This window comes from Parambassis ranga, chromosome 12 (genome assembly GCF_900634625.1).
Source record: "Parambassis ranga chromosome 12, fParRan2.1, whole genome shotgun sequence".
Taxonomy (NCBI): Eukaryota; Metazoa; Chordata; class Actinopteri; family Ambassidae; genus Parambassis; species Parambassis ranga.
The window spans coordinates 4,389,258-4,411,811 of NC_041032.1; the positions used below are offsets into that span (position 1 = coordinate 4,389,258).

General features: G+C 41.5%; 1 protein-coding gene across 1 annotated transcript in view; it reads right to left on the reverse strand.

Moving 5' to 3' along the window:
* The window catches only part of vav2 (vav 2 guanine nucleotide exchange factor), a 115,942-nt gene that overhangs the window by 36,660 nt on the left and 56,728 nt on the right, over positions 1–22,554 (reverse strand). The window contains exons 3-4 of the mRNA XM_028418493.1: positions 8,386–8,444; positions 1,358–1,426 (exon numbers count right to left, since the gene is read on the reverse strand). Coding sequence (XP_028274294.1) covers positions 1,358–1,426; positions 8,386–8,444 — 128 coding nt within the window. The remainder of the gene's footprint in view (positions 1–1,357; positions 1,427–8,385; positions 8,445–22,554) is intronic.

A 22,554-nucleotide genomic window follows, 5' to 3' on the forward strand; every position in this document is an offset into this window, starting at 1 on the left:
GTGCATCAAATGTGTTTGTGGTGGGACTTGTCACCAGTAAAATAGTTTCTTTTCTTTTTTTTATTTGACAGGAGCCCACAGAAATTCCTGTCCATAGAGGGAGCTCCTAAAATAAGGTCATATGAAGCTGAAGGTGCTAGCAGGATGCTAGCATTGTATGGGCAAATTTTTTTATTTATTTTTTTAAACCTAGTAGTACACTAGTAACCTAGTCGTTTTTCTGCCCAAACATAATTTTGAAAACAACAGTGAAGTGGAATTTTCAGTCATGAAGCTTTTAAATATAAAGCCCAGCCTGCTGAATAATTGTCTGGAGCAAAGGATCTTGTTTCTAAGCTTGTTTTGGGGGAAAAATGATACACATTTTGGCAAAACTTAGGACAGATTTGTGTGCAAACGTTGCTGTTTGTGCACCCATGTTGTCATTTTTACCACAAACATCTGAGCCTTACTGTTTGAAAACTTAAAACAAAACACTGCAGAGTGCTTATCAGCATGAACATTTCTTTCTCATTTCCATCCATGTGTTGACTGTGTGTGTGTGAGTTTCTGTGTGTGCAGGATTGTGTTTATTTTAGTAAAAGCCAAGTTTGCAGTGCTCAGTATTTGGAATCTAATCCAGCATTAGCCTGCTTGGCTAGCGCTCCTCTGCTATGGCAAAAGCGCATTCCTCGTCCTCTAAAGAACATCACAATCACGCATTCAATGGGCATAGAGTATATCTACAGCTCGGATGCTCTCCTCCATCCTATCTGTCCTGTGATGAATGACACCCATCTCAGAGCAGTTAACTAATTATTCACCATTAATCTGAGTCAAGTGGCTGCTGTCACCGTTGGAACTGCTGCCAAGTCTAAGAGACTCACACACACACACACACAGCATGTTCACAGAGGCGAGTGTAGAGAGAGAGAGACAGAGAGAGAAACAGAGAGAGGCAGCCAAGCCTATAAAGCTAGTAACCGGGATGCTGGCGTTACTATGGTAACAAGGCAAGAGTGACAGAGGGCTCCACGCTTATGTAATTAAGCAGTTAGGAAATTGGAAAAAGTGGCACTTTTAAACATCACAAGATCTTCTCATCAAAGAGTCCATCTGTATGTATTTTGATTATGAATTTCTTTTTTTTTTTTTTTTTATCCCAGTCAGCATTTTCTTACCACAATGCAACCCTTTTACCGTAAGATGCAATAAACAGTGTTGTGTGCAGCAGGACAACAAAAACATTTCAATGTGCTGGAACATAAAATCCAGATGAAAACCATCTGAGGTTTAGTTGTGTGGCTTCAGAAACAAAAGAATTAATAAGTGACAGAAACCAGCCCAAGTGGTTGTTAGTGTTGGTACTCGTACTTACTCTGCCAACTCCTCCAGGCTCCGGTACACATCATCCTCATTCAGAGCTGTGTCCTCCGAAGGAAAAGGCCTGGTGCACACAAACACACACAAAAGAGACACACAAAGAGTGAGTACAAAATGCTTTATCACTACACACCGCACTGTCCCAGGTAGACAAGTAACCATCAGATAAAAAAACCGTGTTCCATCTGTCAGGTTGTCGCTCCATCGCTTCTGCGGGATCTATTCCTATAACAGGAGACCCCATCACTCAAAGGAAGCATTGCCACAACACATCAACACACTGCTACTGACAGATAATAAAAAACTGACAGCCAACTTTCTGAGGAACTCTGGAAGGAAAACTGCCATTTTTTTGAGATGTATAGGCAGGTGCTTTATAATTCATCCCTAGAGGACAGGCCAGCTTTCAAGGATCCTCGGTGGTCAACCATATAAAAAAATATGGTTTGAGCTGTAATTTTTCTTCTACCTCGGCCTTCAGGAAACACACAATATGGTTACACTGACGAAAACAAAAAAAAGCATCCACGTCGGTGATTCATACCGATCCTTTTCTTGATTTTCTCCACGCACTTTGAACAAACATTACCCCCAGGGAGGGGCCATGCACAAAAAAAAAGATGACTAATCAATTAGCTCATTAAATAGGGTGGATTTATCACTAATCTTTGACAGGTATAAGATTATTTCCAAGTGCAGGATTAGGTCGACAGCAGTAATTTCTTTCTGATTGTGATTGCTACAAATTATAGCCGATTAGCTTATATTGCTTGCACAATAATTGAAATCCATTAAAATCAACGAGTTCACAATCAGTGCTAATCATCAACGGCAGTTGCGGAAATGGATACAGTGTGTTATTAAGATTAATATAGAGTGCCTCTTATGGGCCTTTAATGCCTCCCTACTTTAGAGCCTACAGCTTAGAGTTTAATTTTTATTTAACTAACTATTTTTTAGCTACCACTTTAAAAAAGACCTAAAATTGCACATAATTAATTATGTGAACCTTTTGCTTCTGCATCTGCAGCCTCCACCTCTTTGCCTGTATTTGGATTAATGAGGAGTTAATGGAGAGCCAGATGCTATCTATCAACGGGGCGGCAGTATGAGCCTCACTCTTACACACACACACACTCAAAAAGGCATGGGAATTTTTTTTTTTACTGTATGAGGACAAACATAATGATATGATGGCAGAGATAAAGAGTAAATCAATAAATGTCTTGAGATTGTCATTATTTGATGTCGTCTTGATTGATTCGATTCGATTGTCATCCAAAAAGTTCTCTGTCATGAATATGTATTTTAGAGCACTTTGCAATTCAGACAGCAGTTATGAAAAAATGCAAGATATGCATGCATCTTTGTGTGTAACTGTACATAAAGCAATCACAGTGTCACGAATCACTGTGTCCTCCTTCCCTCGCTCTGCCCCCTCACGCCACCATACGTGACTGAACATCACTCACATTACATTCAGTTATCACATTACACGTCTGCTCCTGATTTAACACTAATTTTGCATGTATAACTCACACACGTGCAGCCGCTTCCTCATATGTCATTTATGCTCCGTCCCCAAGGCAAAAAAAAGCTTGGATTTAAAACTACAGTGCCAGGTGTAAAAAGAGGAATGCAGGGTTGTTTATAGACATACGTGATACAATAAGTGGCAAAGTGCACTAGCACGCCGGAGCTCCAGCGATTTATCGACCCCCCGCGGCTGAAACGGAGCCGTGTCCTGGGACGAGAAACTGCCTCTTACTGCTGACCATTGGAGCTGCTTTCAGCAGTAACGACTACACTGTTGTTCTGCTGTTTGACAATAGTTTGATCAATGGGGCTGACTCACTGCAGCTTTGTACAGCACACGTGTGCCAACAATTCCCTTTACACCCGAGCAGTGTGGAAGACATTAGACATGGCCACAAACAAACTGGGGTTTATTACAATGAAGCAATTAATCAAGAAAGGGCAGGACAGGAAGGAGACATGCAAAGAGGTGCAGTGGGCAAAGTGCAGTGGGAAAATTGCGAAATTAGTTTGGATTGTTGTGTATGTATTACTCGTGCTGTGACAATGAGATATTACAAATTAAACAGCAAAAGACTGAAGAATGTCCCTCATGTCCCTCAAAGCCCACTGAAAAAGTAGCAAACAGTAGAAAATGATTCATTTTTAGATGTTTATTTTCACTAATAACCTCCCTGGAATGTTAATATTTTTATATAAAATTGATATTTGCATTGATAATCAGGCAGCTTCTACAGTAAACGTCCCATGAAATGTCCAGCAAGGTGCTACATATAGTTTGCATATTCACCCTATAGGACAGTGTTTCCCAACCTTTTTTGAGCAACGGCACATATTTTACATGTAAAACCCTCACGCTACCGGACCAACACGCTGACCGTCACTATACGTTAGTGGCATAGACTAAACCATAGACTCTAACCTTCCTGTCATGTTCGTGTCAAATCTGACCGACTTATAACTTAAAACTCATAAAAATTGTGTTTTACATCTGATTGCCTCAATAACTTATGATATCCTCTACACTATGGACTTGAACATATAGAAGTGATGATCACCTCTTTCATTGAATTTTGATTGTTTTAATCAACCTTGTTACCACCATAGGAAATGAATGGGTATCCAGACTGACTGACTGACTGACTGACTCACTCACTCACTCACTCACTCACTCACTCTTCAGACTTAACAATGCCTTTTTGTGTACACATCTCTTTCCCGTGCTTATGTGCTGATTCTCCAATGTGAACCAACTTCCTGATGAAACACTGCCCTAGGAAGCTACATGTAAAAGTCATGACTGGACACCCTGCTCCAACAGAAATGCGACCGTTGTTTTGCGCAACAGATCAGGTAGGTCAAGAAGTCAGGTGCACAGGGCTCCTGCTAGAAGGGGCCACTGCTATAATGTGTCAAACTATTGCAGTGACCACCGACAAACTAACCATCATCTCCAAGTCCATTGGCGATTTCTAAAAGTAAATAGTAATTTGCTGTCCTCTCACAAACAAACTAACAAACAAACAAAACACAACAACAGCCAGTGCTAGAACAGGCTAAATCAGGGGACACTGTGGTTGAAACCATTGATAGGCAATCAGGTGCAAACAAATGCTTTTTGCATTCTCTGAATGACAGCTGATTACTTTGCTTACCACACAGAGTACACAGACACACACCGGGAAGACAGCAGAGCAGAAGAAAAAAGAATAAGCACCATCAAATTGCTCATTAGAGGCTTTCTGATGAAATTATGAACATAGTTCAATTACACCTAGTTGACCCATTTAAGAGAAATGAAAACAGCTGCATTGGACAGTAATAGGCTGCGCAAAACACACACACACACAGAGGAGATAGATACCAGCGCACGTCTCCACAAAGTACTACGTAATTAAATTTTGCCCTGCGGGACTCCATTAATAACTTATAATATAATGCACATTTCATTGGTGGGGGGGCCTTTGGATGTGGGCGTGTTATTATGCTCTGGAGGAAGCACCTTCTCTGCTTCATAACAATCAGCAGGAAGATAACATACATCAGATGTGGCAGTTGTTGTGTTAGTGATACTTGTAATGAGCTTTTGAGGATGGGAGCTTTAATGAAGTTACATGGAGAAATTAGCATGGATTAGAAAAGAGTGTGGAGTTTGCAGGATTCTCTCTCTCTCTCTGTGTGTGTGTGTGTGCGTCTGTATGCCTGTAAGGGACGAGCTGACCTTTGTAGCTGTGCATTCATTAACCTGATGGCTGACACACTCTTTCAGTGTGACCATTGCTTTAATTACATAAAGGCTCATTTCCAGTGTCGCGCATAGAGACAGGTTGACACGTGTGCATACAGACCTGCGCACAAGGTACATAACTCATATAATACTACTTGGTTTAGTTAAACAATTGACATTTAAAGATTTCAAAAGTGTCTAATACTGCATGTACACTGTAAATAAAAAAAAACATGAATAAAACAAAAACAAGGCAACATGCAGCCAGCTTGCTCTCTTGTAATTAAGTTAATTAGGGATATCTAACAAAGACAGTGTGGGATCTTTGTCTCCCCCTGCAGTCAGTGAAAAAAATGCAAATATTGATATGATACTATATAAAAATAATTAGAGTATTCATATTTTTAGAATTCTTTAACATTGTTTTTTCAAGTCTTACTGGATATGTTGGGATATTACTGGACATTATTGAAAGACAATATATGTTTACCATAGGCTATGTGACAATATAAAATAAAAACACCATTTCTTCCTGTCTTGATGCATGAGCGTAGGTCTCTCTCACTCTTTGACCCTCATCTCCATGACACACACACTCAAACAGCAGGGATTAGACGAAGTAGGACAGAAACACAGGCAGGTTGAAGGTTATAACTGGGGTTAGCTGAGGACAAAGATAAGAAGTCAGGAGGGAGGGCTGTGCTGGAATAACAGGACAGAGGATGACGAGGACTCGTACTGTAGATAAGCCGTGAGACACACAAGGTCAGGTCGCAGGACACAGGATGGGAACATGAGGACTTGGAAAGAAGAGGATTTAAGGGTTCCACATTTGTTTTTGATGGACACTTTTTGTTCCTGAAGAAGTGGGAAAGATTTAAAAGTGAAGTATGACTGTGTGTCTTTGAATGTGCAGCACTGTAGTGTATGTAAATGTATGTTTACATTTCAGCACAGGCCTGCGGTGCTGACACAGTGACAGGAGTGTGAACTACACAGAGGCCTGATTACAGAGAACAGACATGATCAATGGGGCTTCAACAGAACACCAATGATCCCGCCTGTGGCAATGTTACTCAAAGATTTAATGCAGTAAGGAACTTTCCGGTGGTTTTAAAGATCAATGGATGACCCGATGTGATGTCTGTGCTTAAACGATTTGAGATCACAGGGTTATTGTCTGGGCATCAAAGCCCCCCGAGGAGCTAAAGCTGGAACAGATCTTTTAAATCACTTTCTTAAAAAATCCATTGTTCCTCTCAATTAGCCCCTTAAAGAGCCCTTCCAATATTACTCACAAAGCTCATTTTAGCCTTTCTAAACATTTCCAAATCTTGAGACTACTTTTATTTTGTTATTTACCTGTCGATGTTGTTTATATCTATTGTATTTCTTGGTTGGAACTTAAGAACTAAACATGACAGCTTCCTAAAAGTGATGCCACAACATTTGGATTGCCCCCTACTGGCCAGCTGCAGTATAGGTCATAAACACCACTGCTTCCATCGTGATGTGACTTCACCTCTTGACCTCTACTGTGAAGGGTTTGTTTCCAAGATGGTGTCTTTTTGCTGCATGGCAGCGCCCGTAAACTAGATATTTTGAACTCCCTTATGTTCAATGGTCTGAGGCAGAAGCATGCCATCCATCTTTATTTAGAGTCTATGGTTAGAAGACAACCCTGCATAATACACCTGCAGAAGATTATCAGTTCATCCACTGAAATGATTCATTTATAAACACTGGTAAAATGGTTTGAACCCTAATCCTAATCCCAACCCAAACCACATAACCCTAACTACATAATGAAAGAATGGGCTTTGCGTGCTCTTATAATGCAATTTCAAACCTTCTGAAAAGTGCCACACGAGCCCTGGAGGGCATGTCCATTCAGCCCGTGTATATATATATATATATATATATATATATATATATTACTTACATACATTGTATGGTGCATGTTTGAATGAGTTATAGCTGTTGTAATGCCTGTACACAGATGACAGGAGCTGTGAAGCGAGACAGAACTTTGAATGCAGCTGACCTTGCCTTGAGCATGTTTATCATAAAGCCGGTGAAGAGACTGTTTATAAAAGGCCAACTGGGGTCACGTTGCTTAAGTGCTCAGCTTAATAGCATCACCATAATGGATTGTAGAGCATGTCGTGCTTATGTGTGTGTCAAATGTCCTTCTGTATATGTGCAAGAAAGAAACAGGCGAACCTGAAGCTCAGTTAGATATTCATGCCAAATGAGCGCTGCTGCTGCAGTGACACTGCTGCCAATCAACACCTGACTCGGCTTCCTGTTGTCGTTTGCAGGATATGAACTGATCCTATAACTTCTTAACAAAAACTCAAAGCAAGCTGACACTATGCAATCTGCTAGTTGCCGTTCTGTTGACGAACTTCTACTCACATTGGATCATAGTGAGTAGATTTCCTGGTTTAGGCTATACGTGACCTTATACTTAATCTTTTATTGATCTCTCTATTAGAAAGTGTTGTTGTTCTGTTGTAAGGCAGAGGTCAGTGTCGCCTTTGGGGCTGGCCCTGGGACACCCCTGCAGTCAAGTGCATGACCCTTGATGAAAAGGCAATGAATCAAATAGAACTCAGCCTGTCCCATAATTTGAGATTCTGAACTTTAATATTTTTATTTATGGGAAATCTCTGAGTGTGAATTACACCAAGCTTTAAATGTGTATTGATTTTTACACTTTACAGCAAAATGGCCGGTGTGGACAGGCAGTGAATTAGCAAGCAAGTCAGCAGGTTGTGTTGTCTTTATTAATGACAAGGGACCTGCTCTCTCTCACTCTTTTTTTTGTCACTCTCTCCCTTTTCTTTCTCCTCTCTTCATTTCCTGGCATGGCTCCAAATGGGCGCGCTCCATCAACTCATTACTCCGTCAGATAAAATGGCTTTTTTTTATGCGGCACCGGTGTGCGAGCAGATCGAGCAAATGAAGAGAAATCAAAAAGGCCTTTTTTTTTTAAGCTAGAAAGCGTTATTGGTGGCTGCGAATATTTGTGCTGTTTGAGTGACAGATGGAAATGCGCTGTGGATTATTTTGCCTTGTGAGATAATAGCGACTAAAAGCTGCAGCTAATTGCTTAAAATGGAAATTGCCTTTTAAATGAGCAGCAGATGTTAATAGCCACATGCATTTTAATATATAAGAAAATATATATATATATATATATATATATATGTTGTGGAAGGCTTCAGATGATGAATGAGAGGAATTTCTGCACATACCTGATGCCTTTGATTTGTGCAATGCTGTGGTGGGAGATCCTCGACAGGGCGGAGATGACCTGAAATAAACAAAGAGGTAAACAGTCAAGGTTTTGAAGGCAGCAAGTTTAAAGAAGAGATGCTGTCAGTTCTATGTGTTTGGTTATGGATGCAGGTCACAATGCTAATAGTGACATCGATTTCAACATACACAAATGTGTGCGTTTATATCTAAGCTGATCTAATGCCACTTATTGTTGACTACAGATGGTGTGAGCTCTACAGAGTCTAGTTCAGGAAGAACCCCAAAATCACACAAAAAAAAAAAAAACACACACCCAACCCTGACTACTACGCCTCATTACCCTCTCCTGGGTGTGTTTGTGGTTGAGGCGGCGTGGCGTTGCCAGATGTCTCCTCTACAGGGAGGAGAAAATTGTTATCTCAACCTCTCTCTCTCTCTCTCTCTCTCTCCTGTCAGCAGGTGCGGCACCCTCTGGTCGGACCCCCTCTATTTTCTCCCAACACACAATGTGGGAAAAATCAGGGGTGTTTAACATTCAAATTGCTAATGGCTGTCATTCAAGAGGACCGGCGAGTACTCAAAAGTGAAGCGCTGTTGACCAAACACCTTTCACTCTCTCTATTCAAGGTGCTCTTGTGTTTAACACAACATGGAGAATGCATCACATTCATTTATGTCTAACCTCGACGAAGCTTCTTTTTTTTCCCCCCTTCACAAGAAGATAAGAGGTTATTTCTCTGTGTTGCTAAAGACCCGTGTAATAGGCAGTCATGTTCATGCTTAATGGTTCCAATATGGGGCCGGTCTACCATTACACACCTACTTAACATATTATACTCTAACAGCACTGTGCAGAGGGGCAGACAAAGAAGAATAGATTGCTAATTTAGCTCTGTTTAGCCAGGCGATGTTTAAGAAACCACTGTGTTTGCTTTCTGGCACTCTGCCCACCTGGCCGTCCTGGGAGGGAGGGATCACATATGGGCACACTGCCCCATCTTCATTATTTGTTTTTTGGTCCACATTGTCTCATGTGGAAAGCAGAAAAAATACAGAATGTTGGGTGTTGGGTGGATACATTTTGGTATTTAACGCCAATTAATATTTCATGCAGCCTGGTGTGATCATCTGCTGTCAGATCCAGCTGCCTTCAGGTCTTCCGGTTTGTCCGGGGTTTCAAAGGCTATAGCGGGGCATCTGGATTACAGCCAGAGAGGTCACAACGGGGCCACGGACTGGCTGCAGTAGGCTGGCGATTGGAGATGAGAGTGTGCCAGCACTGAGCCTGCTCACGCGACTTTCACACATCACATCACACAGAAGTCTATTAATATTAAATGTAGAAGTTTGTTCTGATTTTTTTTTTGTGCCGTAATGTGAAGAAAAAAAAAATCATGTCTGTTTGTGACTCCCTCTGGCTCTGGTGAGAGATGCACATTTGCAGTCTGTTTTCAGAGGACATAAAAAGTTGTTCTCACGTATTTAATGCAGCGCTCTTGTTTCAGTCTAAACAGATTTGATTGTGGAAAAAGCTACTTTTACAGGATAACCTTTGAGTGGAGTATCCCTTTTAAAACATTCTTTTTATCCATTTCATAATGTCACTCCTTTTTCGAGCCTTGGCTGGAAGGTGGCCTGATGGTCTGGTTGTATTTTCTCCCCTTTCTCTCTCTCTCAGCCTCATGTTTCTGTTTCCTTTTCTGGCACAAACACACACTCTCTTCACTCTCTTCTGATCCTGTGGTTCAGTCAAAGCCTTTGAGTCCCTACACATTATTAATTTCCCTCTCATCTTGTACTCCCCGGGGGGTCTTAACTCTGAGGCCAGGCCTGCAGAATAAAGCCTCTTTTACCCCTCTAGGAATATGAAAAAGACACATGATGGAGAGATAGCTTAGGTTTCTCTTAAGCCCCCCCCCCCCAACCCCATCCCTGCCTGCCCAAACAAATACCCCTTTACTCACATATGATCAATTTTGAATCAGACAACATTACCGCATCTGTGCAAAAAAAAAAAAAAAATGGCGTGCAACGTAAGAAGTCGTTTGTGTGTGCTGAGTTGTAGATTAACTGCAAGGCGAGGCCAAGTGTTTGCAAACACACGCCACACTTAACTAGTCTCCAGACTCACCACATGCGACCTCTGCCCCCAGCTGGGAGCCAAGTGTGACACCACATGTGACCACCCTGCAGCCAATCAAAACAAAACAAAAAAAAAAGGATGGAGTAACTTGTTCCCCTTGGCAACCAACCGTGGGCCTCATCTCTGAGTGAATATGCATGGTCATCAATTACCATTCAAAACTGCTGCCATATGCTATTAACAGTAGGAGGGCGTGGCTGTGATCTGATTAAGATCTGAAAACGGGCACACGAGAGGAGTATTGACAGCCCATCACAAAACACACACCCCCGACTGCCAATCCTGTTTATATCTGATGCAGTCGTTGCATGAATTTATCATGCAGTGCAAATCAATGTGCTGGAAGTCATCCAAAAAAAAGAGGCAGAATTAATGAAAAATTAATTGCATTACTATTTATTTTCCACATTTCCTTCTCTCTGGGCTTTTTCAGTTCACTCTCTGGTACTGTGACATATTTATGAAGAATTCACACTTTGATAGGACAGCATTGCTCTGCTTATGCCAGCCTGCCAAAGTGGTAGGCATGAAGCGAAAGGGGCACGGAGTGGGAGAGCTGAGAACAGATGGCTGAGTGGGAACCCTGCGTGCCCATCAATAATAGACATACAGTGTAGGGACGACTGATTCTCTCTCTCTCTCTGTGTGTGTGTGTGTGTGATTGTCCCACTGCCTCTGGGAGTTTTTGCCTTTTACAAACCTCCTCTTATTCCATGTCTTTTTTGTTCCCTTTTATATTTGTTTTCTACTTTGTATGATGCTCATCCTTCCACTCAACAGACCATATAATTAATATGACACCACTATATAGGTTCAAGAACAGCCAGGATACAAATACTACAAAACGATGTTATTATTAGAAACATTAAAAAGGAAAAATGGGGCATTAAACCTTCAATAAATACAGCTGGATATTGGGTTACAGCCTAATTAACTGGGCTTGCAGCCAGACATTGAGTGCGTACTATCATCACACTGATGACTACAAACAAAGTACAACACAAAAATACAAAATAGACTGAATACAAACATAACACAAACATGACACTTTACACAGAATGGCTATTCTCTGCACAAAAACACCTTGTTGACGAAAGAGGTTAGAGGTGATTGGCTAGACTGGTGGGAAGTGACACAAAGGGTGCAGTAAGTAAGATAACTGTGGTGAGGAGGAAAAAAAAAACAACAAACAAAAAACTAATCGGAATGCACAACACGTCCAACCTTGAGGCGGATGGCCTACAACAGCAGAAAACCATGCTGACTTCCACTCCTGTCAGCCAAGAAGAGAAACCTGAGGCTGTACTGGGCACTGGGCTTGCCAATGGTGTGTGAAATGTTTTCTTGGCAACATCTTAATACCAATTATTTGGAATTCATACCACAGGCATTTGAGTTCATTGAGATAAAGTTCATAAAGTTCTGTGACTACTTTTTTTGCATTTATTGACTGTCTCTCTGAAGCTTAATGCAAATGTCATCACAACAAACAACACTAGTGTCCTGGGTGAAAATCCTTAATATTTTTTTGTGTATCAAAACCCTACTGTCTTAGTTGGAAATCCTTTTTGGGACTTTAACCCCATGTGTGCTTCCTGAAAGTCCAGTTCTGTTGGCAACCAATCAATGGTTTTGTGGGGGCTCAAACCCTCTGTCTTTGTTGAAGCCCGACTCAAACCCGGGTGTGCAAGGTGGTAGCCTACTTATAGTCTTGAACCCCAGTGTAGGTGGAATGCTTTAGTTTTGTGTCACTTAAACCCCACTGTGCTCAGTGCAAATCCTTTATTATGTGGGACTTTACACAGATTTTGTGATGGAATAGAGATTTCTCATATCTTGTGAAAGACAAGCCACAAATAACTAAAAGTATTAGAGTGCAAAGTAAGTTCCAAGTATCACTGAGGTCTTTCTAACAAAAGTCTCTATGCACAAAGAGAAATAATAAAAAAAAAGGCAAAAAAAGGTCAAGGCTGTACGTCTGCCATCATGCATAAATGTGGATTATAAACACTCTTATGTGTTAGATCTGACTACACACACTGCAGCATGCCTTTACACAACCAGCGCTGTGCAAGAAAACCTCATGAATGACTGATTAGTCTCGAAGCATCAGCTCATGTTAAAACTGCTAAACGCCATCAGGAGCCTGGCCCGCGTAAATCCTGATTGCAGTCAGATTGGCACCTGCCACATTGCACTAAATCCCCTCAAAGCAGACCTTCCAGCTGCTTGATTACAGGGGATTTCACGGCCCGTGCAAGAAAAGCCTCCGGGTTGGCTTGAGGGCCTTGAAAGACCCTCATGCCCCCATCAGTGCCAAAAAAACAGCTGTACGCTCACACAGGGCATCCAGGCCCCACACACTCACACACACACACAATGCACAGAGTTCCTACTTATGTCACTGATTGAAAATGTGGGTTAGCTTAGCATAATGCAGATGATGTTAAAGCCTTTGAGAAATGCATTTCCTGCAGCTATCGATGAAGTATTGATGCGAATATGTACCGGCAGATCAATTTCAGAGCTTATTTAGCTTCAGGACCTAGAACATTGATTCGGTCTGAACCTGCGCAGCTTGAAAGGCAGGAAGGGCAGCGGTGGCTAACGTGTGCAAATTGTACACGATAGATCGCTTCAGCCTGGTCAACACCTGCCAATGTGTCGCAGCCATGTCCATGACCTGTCCCATTTTCACACTACATCAGCAGACATGCAACTGCTCACTTACGCGTGACTATGTCTGCGTGTAAGACGATGTCAAGCTCCATCAAAACAGGCTGTACACTGTCTGAAATCTGAAAAAGACAGACAGATCAATGTGGCACCAGCCTATAGAGAAAGCAATAAAAAAGATGGGTAGAGACGGACAAGATCCAAGTGTCAATATTTTCAAATGTACAAAAGAGAAGACTTTCATCTGATATGAAATGTAAAATGTATTTAAAAAAAAGACTTTCGTTAGACAATGCAGCAACACACTGATAGCAAAAGTACTTGCTTAAGATGAAGACAAAAAGTGATAGCAGTGGGATGCAGACATTCCTTAGAGCACCAGAAGAGGTCTAAATATTTCAAAGACTGCAAAAAATGAGTCCAAAGTCTTCATTAGTCTAAACATCTAAAATTCATTTGGCATGGATGTAAACACAAACTAAAGCTGAAAGTCACCACTCTAACTTCAGAGCCGATTTCACATCCAGAGTACAGCGTCCAAACCACTAAAAAATGTATCACAGTCTTCTGACTACACTGTAAAATGTAGAGCAGCAGGAGACGCCATAGATTTACCCTCTTCGCGTGCAGGGTTTCTTCTCACCAAGCCAATAGCTCTGCATTACCATTGAGTAAATCTATCATTGAGCTTCCTGAGCCCAGCGGCATTAATAACACTTATGAACGACTCGACAATGGTGCAGACAAGATTGTTACTTTCTTATTCTTTTAGCTTACTTGCTCGCAAAAATCAGATCATAACATAACAAATTGGGAGGCAGTGTTACAGCCTAAGGCTGAGAAAGGGAGGCAGGAGGATTTTTTGGGAATGAGGGGTGGTGGTGAGAGGTTCTTGTAGGCATTTGGTGACTCAGCAGGAGTCAGACAAAGATAATTCTATTGAGCAGCTCTGCTGAGCAGGCACAAAATAACTTGCTATGACGACTGATGGAATTCAAGAACTCATGTTTTGGCCTTGAAAGGATTAGTCCATTTATATTGTTGCTAAGCATTTTACCAATACTGTTAGTGTTATAGGGCAGCTCAAATCCAAGCATTTGATATGCACAATATGGGGCAAGCTGTAGTGCAGCTTTCTGGTGAACCCCCTCAGGCAAAAGATCTGCAAAAGATAGGTCAATTTGGCTGATGATGTTTGAAACGGTCCATTTGCTGCTGCTGAGACTGTGATTTTATTTGTAGAATATGGTAATGCAACTATAGCGGATGAAGAGAAAACAACTTCTAACTAATATATGATGACTGCTGATTCCTCTTCAACAATTCCAAGCAAACAGGTGGCCAGATAGGGCTAATGTCATCAAAGCATTGTATTGTAGCCAGTGCGCTAGACTGCTGGGGATGTTGTCGCTTTGAGCATGCTGTGGTTCAATTATAGCACAACACGAGCCCTTTATGTTTAGGATTTGTAATTTTAAATATTATAAAATCAAATTTATGGCTTATTTTCTTCCATAATCTTAAAGCTAAATAAAGATCCGACTGGCTTTTGGCAAGGGAGCTCATGACATGCTAACTTGCAGGTTGCCCCACAGAAAATATCCTATATATGACTGGCAAGTGTGAGTTTGTGACCACAGGTAGGTGTGTGCACGCCCTGTCATATGGATGTCAAAGTCATTTTCTCAAGATCAGGTGAGAGTTCAGTCGAAGGTTAATAAAAGCTTTGTTGAAAATAAAAGAGTTGTATCAAAAAGGTGAGTAACTAAACCATCTCCTCTGCCTTCTGCTCTTCTTCTGCAGATGTATAATTCCTGACCTACTCAGAGGAAGGGTCACGGGCAAGCATATTTGCAGCAGGACGAGTTTACACTTTGTATTTGATGCTTGCATTTACACACGTTTGAGCAAAAAGTGTCAGTGTCAGCTGACAAAGCAGCGAAGGAGGGATGCAGAACAACCTTTCCCTTTTTCTGATAAATTCAAACAGAGCTGACGCCTCGCACCAAAGGAATTTATCTCACGCTGTGCAGAAATACAGAGCGAGAGCTGAAAACAACAAAGGACTCAAATTAATCTGTGGGACACATTTTCATTAGAAAATCATTACACGGGATGGGTTGAGGAGTTTTCTTCATCTTTGGCTGCAGGTTATCCTGCAGATAGAAAAAAATCCGAGATCAGACGTGCAATCTCTCCACGAGCTGCTTTTTATCATCTTAGTGCACTACTGAAAAATATCACAATGGAAATGAGAAAGTGTGTACGTGAGCGCCCACGTGGAAAGTTTATTTTTCTGTGAGTCAGTACACATTTTGTTTGGCCCACTTTTTAAAACATTTTTTATGCCTCTTCCCATATGTGTGTTTGACATTTGCATGCTAGAATGACTGGACGTCCTGCTGTGATGAAAATTTCCCCAGTGTCATGTCATGTTTCAGATACTTTCATCAGCTGCTTGTAGGCTACAAACTGTCCGACCTACTGGGCCATCACTGACCCAAAGGCCAACTGTGACAAAAAAAAAGTGCAATTGAGAATATTGCTTTAACTAGAGCATGCACGCTGAGGCAAAATTTTTTGCAATGAAGCAAAGTGTGTCGATTAAATCTGAGTCACAGACAACATGATAAAACCATGATCTGTGGGACAGTACATCTGCATATGATACATAACTGGCCAATAGGGGGCAGAGGCACCTAATAAGGTTCAATATACATTCAACATTTTTTGTGTATAATAAAATCACATTTTCTGGTATGTAATGTGGTAAACCCCAGTGCAACCAAAGTCCACACACACTAACCCAACACATCAGCACACAAATGTTAAAATCAGAACCAGAATTTGATCCCTTATGGGCTACTGTAGCAACATGGTGACACAACAAGAGCTCCCAATATACAGATATAAGATATAAAGTAAATCAGCTCTTGCTCTGATCCCTGTCATCCCATTAAATGCAAGTTATCAGCGGGTATCTCTCATACACCTATAGCTAGTAAACTAGGTGCACTATAATCCGATTAATTAGTCATGAAAAAATGACTCAATTGCTCATGTTGAGAACGATCAGGGCAGTTTAATAGAAACATTTTACCTGGTATACCATGGTTTGAATCCCATGTGGAACGGCTGTCATTCTTCTCCTAATTACTGCCGTTTTGACACCAAAAATCATGATTTGTGTTAGCACACACCCACAATATCTCAGGGAAAACTGAACTTCTGAGTTACTATGATGAACAGAAACACCAGCACTGCACATTCATTTAACGGTAACCATGTAAAAGTGGATGACTTTTCGTTTATCAGTCATCCATTACTTATAGATGATAATGCACCTTCTGGCTTACTAGCACCAAGAGTTGGGTCATAATTAGGTCACTTTACAGATCTCCCACAATCCTTTGCACTGATCCAAAACCAGCATTCATTTATCAGCTTGCCAGACCTATAATCTGTTTTGTCTGCTATCTGTTTGCGTGGCAGTTCCGGTCAGGTCGCCGTACAATACACTCTGGCACACATCACAACAACAAACATCTGCTGCCTTCAATCCATTAGTTATTACACAGGCTTTCCGGCACATTTTTCAGCTGCGATGGACCAACATGGCAGAAAAACAAACTGCTGTTTACACAAGCAGCAAATGTGAAAATCATATAGAGGGCGGTGATAATATACACCAAAAAAAAAGAATTATGATGACAAAGGTGCCACACGTTGTTGTTAGCACTTTTCTATGGGACTCTAAGGACAATAAATTTCATATTATTATATACATTTTACTGACAATAGTGTAAATGTAGTAGGATCATTGGCAAAGCTTTTCTCAGCGATCATATGTTTACAAAACCATCACAAACAAAAACTGAAGCAATTCTGAAAAGTAAACAGCATTTTGGGGTTTATTCGGCCCATGTGTACATCGGAGATGATCCTTGGCATAAAGCTGCTGGGGGCGTGTGGCGACACTAGGGTTTAGGGCTTTGGCGCAGGTTGCGGTGATAAGAGCAAACTGGGGATCATGGGAGGACATGGGATTTCCCATGATGTGTTTTGGGCTGGGCTGATGAGGCTAATATTTCCACACACAGTCCTTATCAGACTTGGGCACCTGATCCTGCATGTATGTGTGTGTGTGTGTGAGGCATAAGATGGTCCAGTGCTCGTCAGTCTGACACAGAACAGTGAGAATATGAATGGGATTAGATTAACATGCGTAATCCAGCTGGCCTGTGGGAGGGAGGTCTACCCACACCCCTCTGCTGGGGGAGATAAGGGACTGCGGTGGGGGCATAATGTTTTTATTAGTCAAACTCTAGTGATTTTATACAAAAGAGTTGTTATATGAAAAGAGGAGAAGATGTTTATCGTTGCATTGTGGGAAATGTAGGATCCAGAGGTCACTGGCTCTTTGAGTTCTGTATGATTCTCTTGCAAATCTAAGAGATCTAATACTAAGTGGTTGCATGCCATTTTAAATGTTAAAACTGCCACTAATGTTTAATTATTATTGAAGCATTCAATTCATGCATATACACACTCCTGGTCACTTTATTAGCTACACCTGTTAAAATGTAGCCAGCCAATCAGATGGCAGGATATAGGAAAAAAGTGACAACATGATTGTTAGTGTCACAGAATATTATGCACAACAGCATGTGCCATACACTGGATGGGCATTTGAGAGAAACCCACGCACACACACACACACACACACAGAAGAAACACACAAGAAATGGAGCTGACCTAGGAGTGTCCAAAACTGCAGTTCCCCCTGTGGCCTCCGGGGGTGCCTCCAAAAATGAGTGAATCCCCATAGACACCCATCATTAAATGTCCATGCTAGAGCAGAAATGACCGTGTTTACTGGCTGGTACAAAAACAGTATTGGTCTGCATTGATTCAATTTGTGGGTGTATCACTTTGAGTGACAGGCGGGTGCCAAGTAACTGCTGCTTTCTTAGCTCCACCTCTTTGCCTGTAATAAACAGTTTAGACAGACTATGGCGCTGCCAAGATGGCACTAATGTGAGGCTTCCACAGTGAAATACCTCTTTAGAAACGTATGACTGATATCACTGACGCTCAGCTATAACTATAATTTGCCGTCAATGATGTTCTGTATGTACCATGTAGGCACTTTTGTACCACTACACTACAAATTCTTGGAGCCGAAGCCTCTCCAGAGTGTGCAGCTTACTGGCGTCTTTATTTACCCGTGAGTGGCCGGCGTTCCCTTGTCTGAAATAAGTTGTGCTCCTCTGTATTTAGAGAAGTGATATGTCCACAAGATGAATCCTACAGCGACCCACTGGTGCTTTATATTCAAACTGACTGCTGAGATATCCGTTCTCCCTTCAACTCTGCCAATACTCCATTCTCTCTAAAACCCTTATCACACAGCAGAGTGTTTACCCAATGGGAGGGATGTGCATGTAGCCTGTGCCACCTTTAAATTCAACTAATAGAAAGTCGAGTGGAGAGCTATTCATAACACTTCAGGGAGGGGATAAGCTGGGAACTCTGGCATCATAAACATGAAAGAATAAAGCTTTTATTCCTTGCATTACCAAAGGATAACAACACAACTTTGCTTCCTGTGCTGCTTTTTGTGTAGCGTGATAACACCGTATTTGTTCACGTTAACACACCATTTGTCAAGCACGTACACAAAACACCAAAGAACTTGAGATAGTTGTGTGTGATAGATGCCTTTAGCAAAGTGTTGACAGAATGGCAGTGACCACCACCTAAGGGCTGGAGGGTTGAGGGTGGTGGGGGTTGGGGGGTGGGGGGCTGGTCTGATTGGCCAGCAGGATGTTTCCATGGGAGCAGTGAAAGTGACAAGTGAACAAAGGGCTTCCATTAGAGGCCCTGTCCCCCTTCGCTCTACCACTATTAAGACCCTGTCTGTGGGACACCTAATGCTGCTGACAGATGAAGGGGAGCACAAGGCAACGGGGAGCAATCTGAACTATCAGAGCACATTCCATTCAGCACTGAAGTGTCAAAATAATTCCAAAAAAAAAGAGGAAAGTACAGTAGAGGTGCTGTGGCTGTTCCTCCAGCTAGGGTCACAGCTGGGTAAGGGGATGGGGGTGATTCCCAGACAAGTGTGTCTCTTATAATCAAATGTAGACATGCAGATTCATGTCTCAATGGGAACCTCCTGCGTGGGAACTTAATTACTAGGAATTATGGTATAATCAAAAAACCCTTTAATTTTTAATGACTTTGCAGAGGAGGGTTTTAGAACCAAAATAATGACTAGTGAGAAAAAAAAAAAATATATATATATATATATATATATATATATATATATATATATATATATATAATATATATATGCACAAATAGGAATAATACCATAATATCAGGTCAGGAGCACTGTAATCTACAAACAGTGTGTAAGGAAAATCCTGCAAATGTAATGGGAAAATACAGATTAATATAAAATCTGCCTTAAAGCAGGTAAAAATCTTTATCGGCTAATATCCACAAAAATAATCTTCTTAAGCTCATGCACCTTTACATTATTCATAAGATCAAAGGACTCTGACATGACAATGTATCTGCCCCACGGCTGCTGCATTCTGCATATTTCTCCATCTGAACTGATCTACAGTATAGGTTACTATTGTATGTGGGATCAGTTGTACTGTACTGTACATGCAAGATAATGGAATGTGCACAAATGCAAAGAAAGTGTCAATCAAAGTGAGGGATCAGATTACAATAATGTATAAAAGTAAAGTTAAAGTAGTTTCTTAAGTTTAACCAATGCTCAAAGTAATACATTAACTACAAAAGCAGTCTTTTCTCATGCGTGGGTTGTGCCGCCCATATAGGCCATCTGTAGGTACAGATGGGCACGTTCACATGTTGCGTGTCGCTTGTGAGAAATCTGCACTGGAAATAAATGCGATAAACATGCATTGTCTTCATTTCCACGAGACGGTTAATATAGAAGGTGCAAATCAGGAAAAAAGAAGGAAGAGCCGTTCTCACAGGACGTGCCTGCCTGGTAGAAAGGAGAGGAAGTTTGGAAGTGTGAAATGAGCCGGAGGGAGGAGAGGAGAGGGATGGGAGGCAGCGGGTGGATGAGACAGCAAGTCCGACATCATCTATCAGATTGATGGAGTGGTGTGACATACTGTGGACAGAGCATGCATGTCTCAGAGGCAAACCATGTCTGGCAAGAACTAGAAGGTTCATATTCTTCTGTGTATATGCAAAATAAAATAAAAATAAAGGTTTAGATTTCAACATGATATGCATGCACAACATTATATGATGTACACATTAATATGTAATTTGCTTAAATAAATTAACCAATGACCATCATTCACTTTTAAGTTGACCATATGTAAGATCATTTATAGTTTGTCAGTGTCAGCAGTGACCTGACATGCAATTCTCACCTCCTAATCACAGTGTGGAGGCATGAAAAAACAGAAAAAAAGAGGGGCAGTAACTACTGTATCACACTGGAGGGGGGGGGGGAGAAAGCATCCTGCTGAGAATCAAATCTGTGATCTGTGTGTGCGTGTGGAGCAAGGAAGGGAAGGGAGTTTTTTAGGGTGACGGAGAGGGCACCCAGTGCTTCACATTACCAGGGGTACTAAACTGACAGACATATCACAGATGTACAGTACATCAATAACAAGTTGGGGGGGAGGTGAAAATGCTCCGTTTGTGTCACATCAAAAAAAGAAAGAAAGACTAGATGGGGATGCTACTGGAGATGATTGAAAAGAACATTCCAAAAGTAGGATATAAAAAAATGTATGTCCTGTGAGAATATATCCATTAAAATATGTACAGTTTGTTTACATATTGTAGTGAATGGAAGTGTGGGTGCAGGGGAAAGAAATCTGTACAGACTACTATGCAATTCCAGCTAACATGCATGCAGCTGTGGGTGGATGGGGTTGGGGGGGATTACAGCAGTGTAGGCGTGCAGTGTTTTTCAGGAACATTTGGATTACATGCTAAGAAGGCACCTTTGAGGACACTGCAGTGGGAGACTGAATGTGGGGGAGTGTGTGGTAAAAAAAAGTGGGAGGAGGTTATTTCTGGGCAAGATTATGTCAGTGTGTAAGGATCTGACAGCCACACTTCCAAAGAACTCATTTCTTATTAATGTCTTCTCCGATGGGAGACAATGCATTTCTGTGGGAGGAGGGAGGTGGCCGCGTACATGATGCTATCTGTGTGTGCGTTCCATCGTACATTCATGTGAACAAATCAAACTAAATAAATAAATGATTAAGTGACTCCTCTCCTCAGAGCTGCCACTTTTTATTATGTCCTACACAACAAAAAATACCCCACCCACCCAAACACCACCACCACCTCGAGTTCATGAACCGTGAAAAAACTGACACATCAAACCGGGCGACAAGAGCGGTGAGAGTGTCATGTCACATCGGACGGAAGGGGAGGTTGGTGCCTGTTAACCTTTCAGGATGGCCAGACGCGTCAGCCAACGCTTGCACCATCCCTTTAGATTTACCCCCCGCCCACACACACACACCCACACACACACACACTTCTCGCTGAATATTTTCACATCCCCCCTGACTCTGAAAACACTGTTAACAGCCCGTGCAACAGAAATATTGAGCATTAGAGAGAGAGAGAGAGAGAGAGGGAGGGAGCTGTATGTGTGATGTGGTTGGAGCTCCGGGCAACGCCGACCTAACTGTGCTTGTCAGCCAATGTGAACAGACACACATAAAAAAAAGAATAATGCATGCTGATGAAAAAGAAGTGTTTGTGTTTGTTGTGTGTGGGCGGATTTGGGTGGGTGTGGGGGACGGGGATGAGACTTGAAAGTTAGGTGGCCTCCATAGCATGGCTCTACACTAGTGAATAATTCCCTCTCATGAGGCTGGATAATGTCACTGCCAATGCCAGCGTGTCACTGAGGAGAATCGTGGCATTTTGTTGTTGCCACAATCAGGCTTAGATCTCCAACACAAACACACACACACACAAGCTGTAAGTATTTATAATCTCAATCCTTGTCACATTCAGACAAGTGGAGGAACTCTATTAATACTGATAATCAATTAATATTATGTAGCTTGTAGTTGTTACACTGCATGTTTTTAGAGTGTGATAGGGGAGGAAGTGGTTTTGCTATGACCTAAATAAGGCCAGTATGTCATGGGCTGTAACGTCATCAGCCACATGAAAAAGCCACTGTCACCTAAACTCAACAGATCTCAAACTTTATTTGTCTACTTTTGAGGAGGGATATTTTTTGTGTGGTCTATGTTTGAAAATTTTAAATTTGAATATTGAAAAAATTAAACAAAGTTCTAGCAATAAC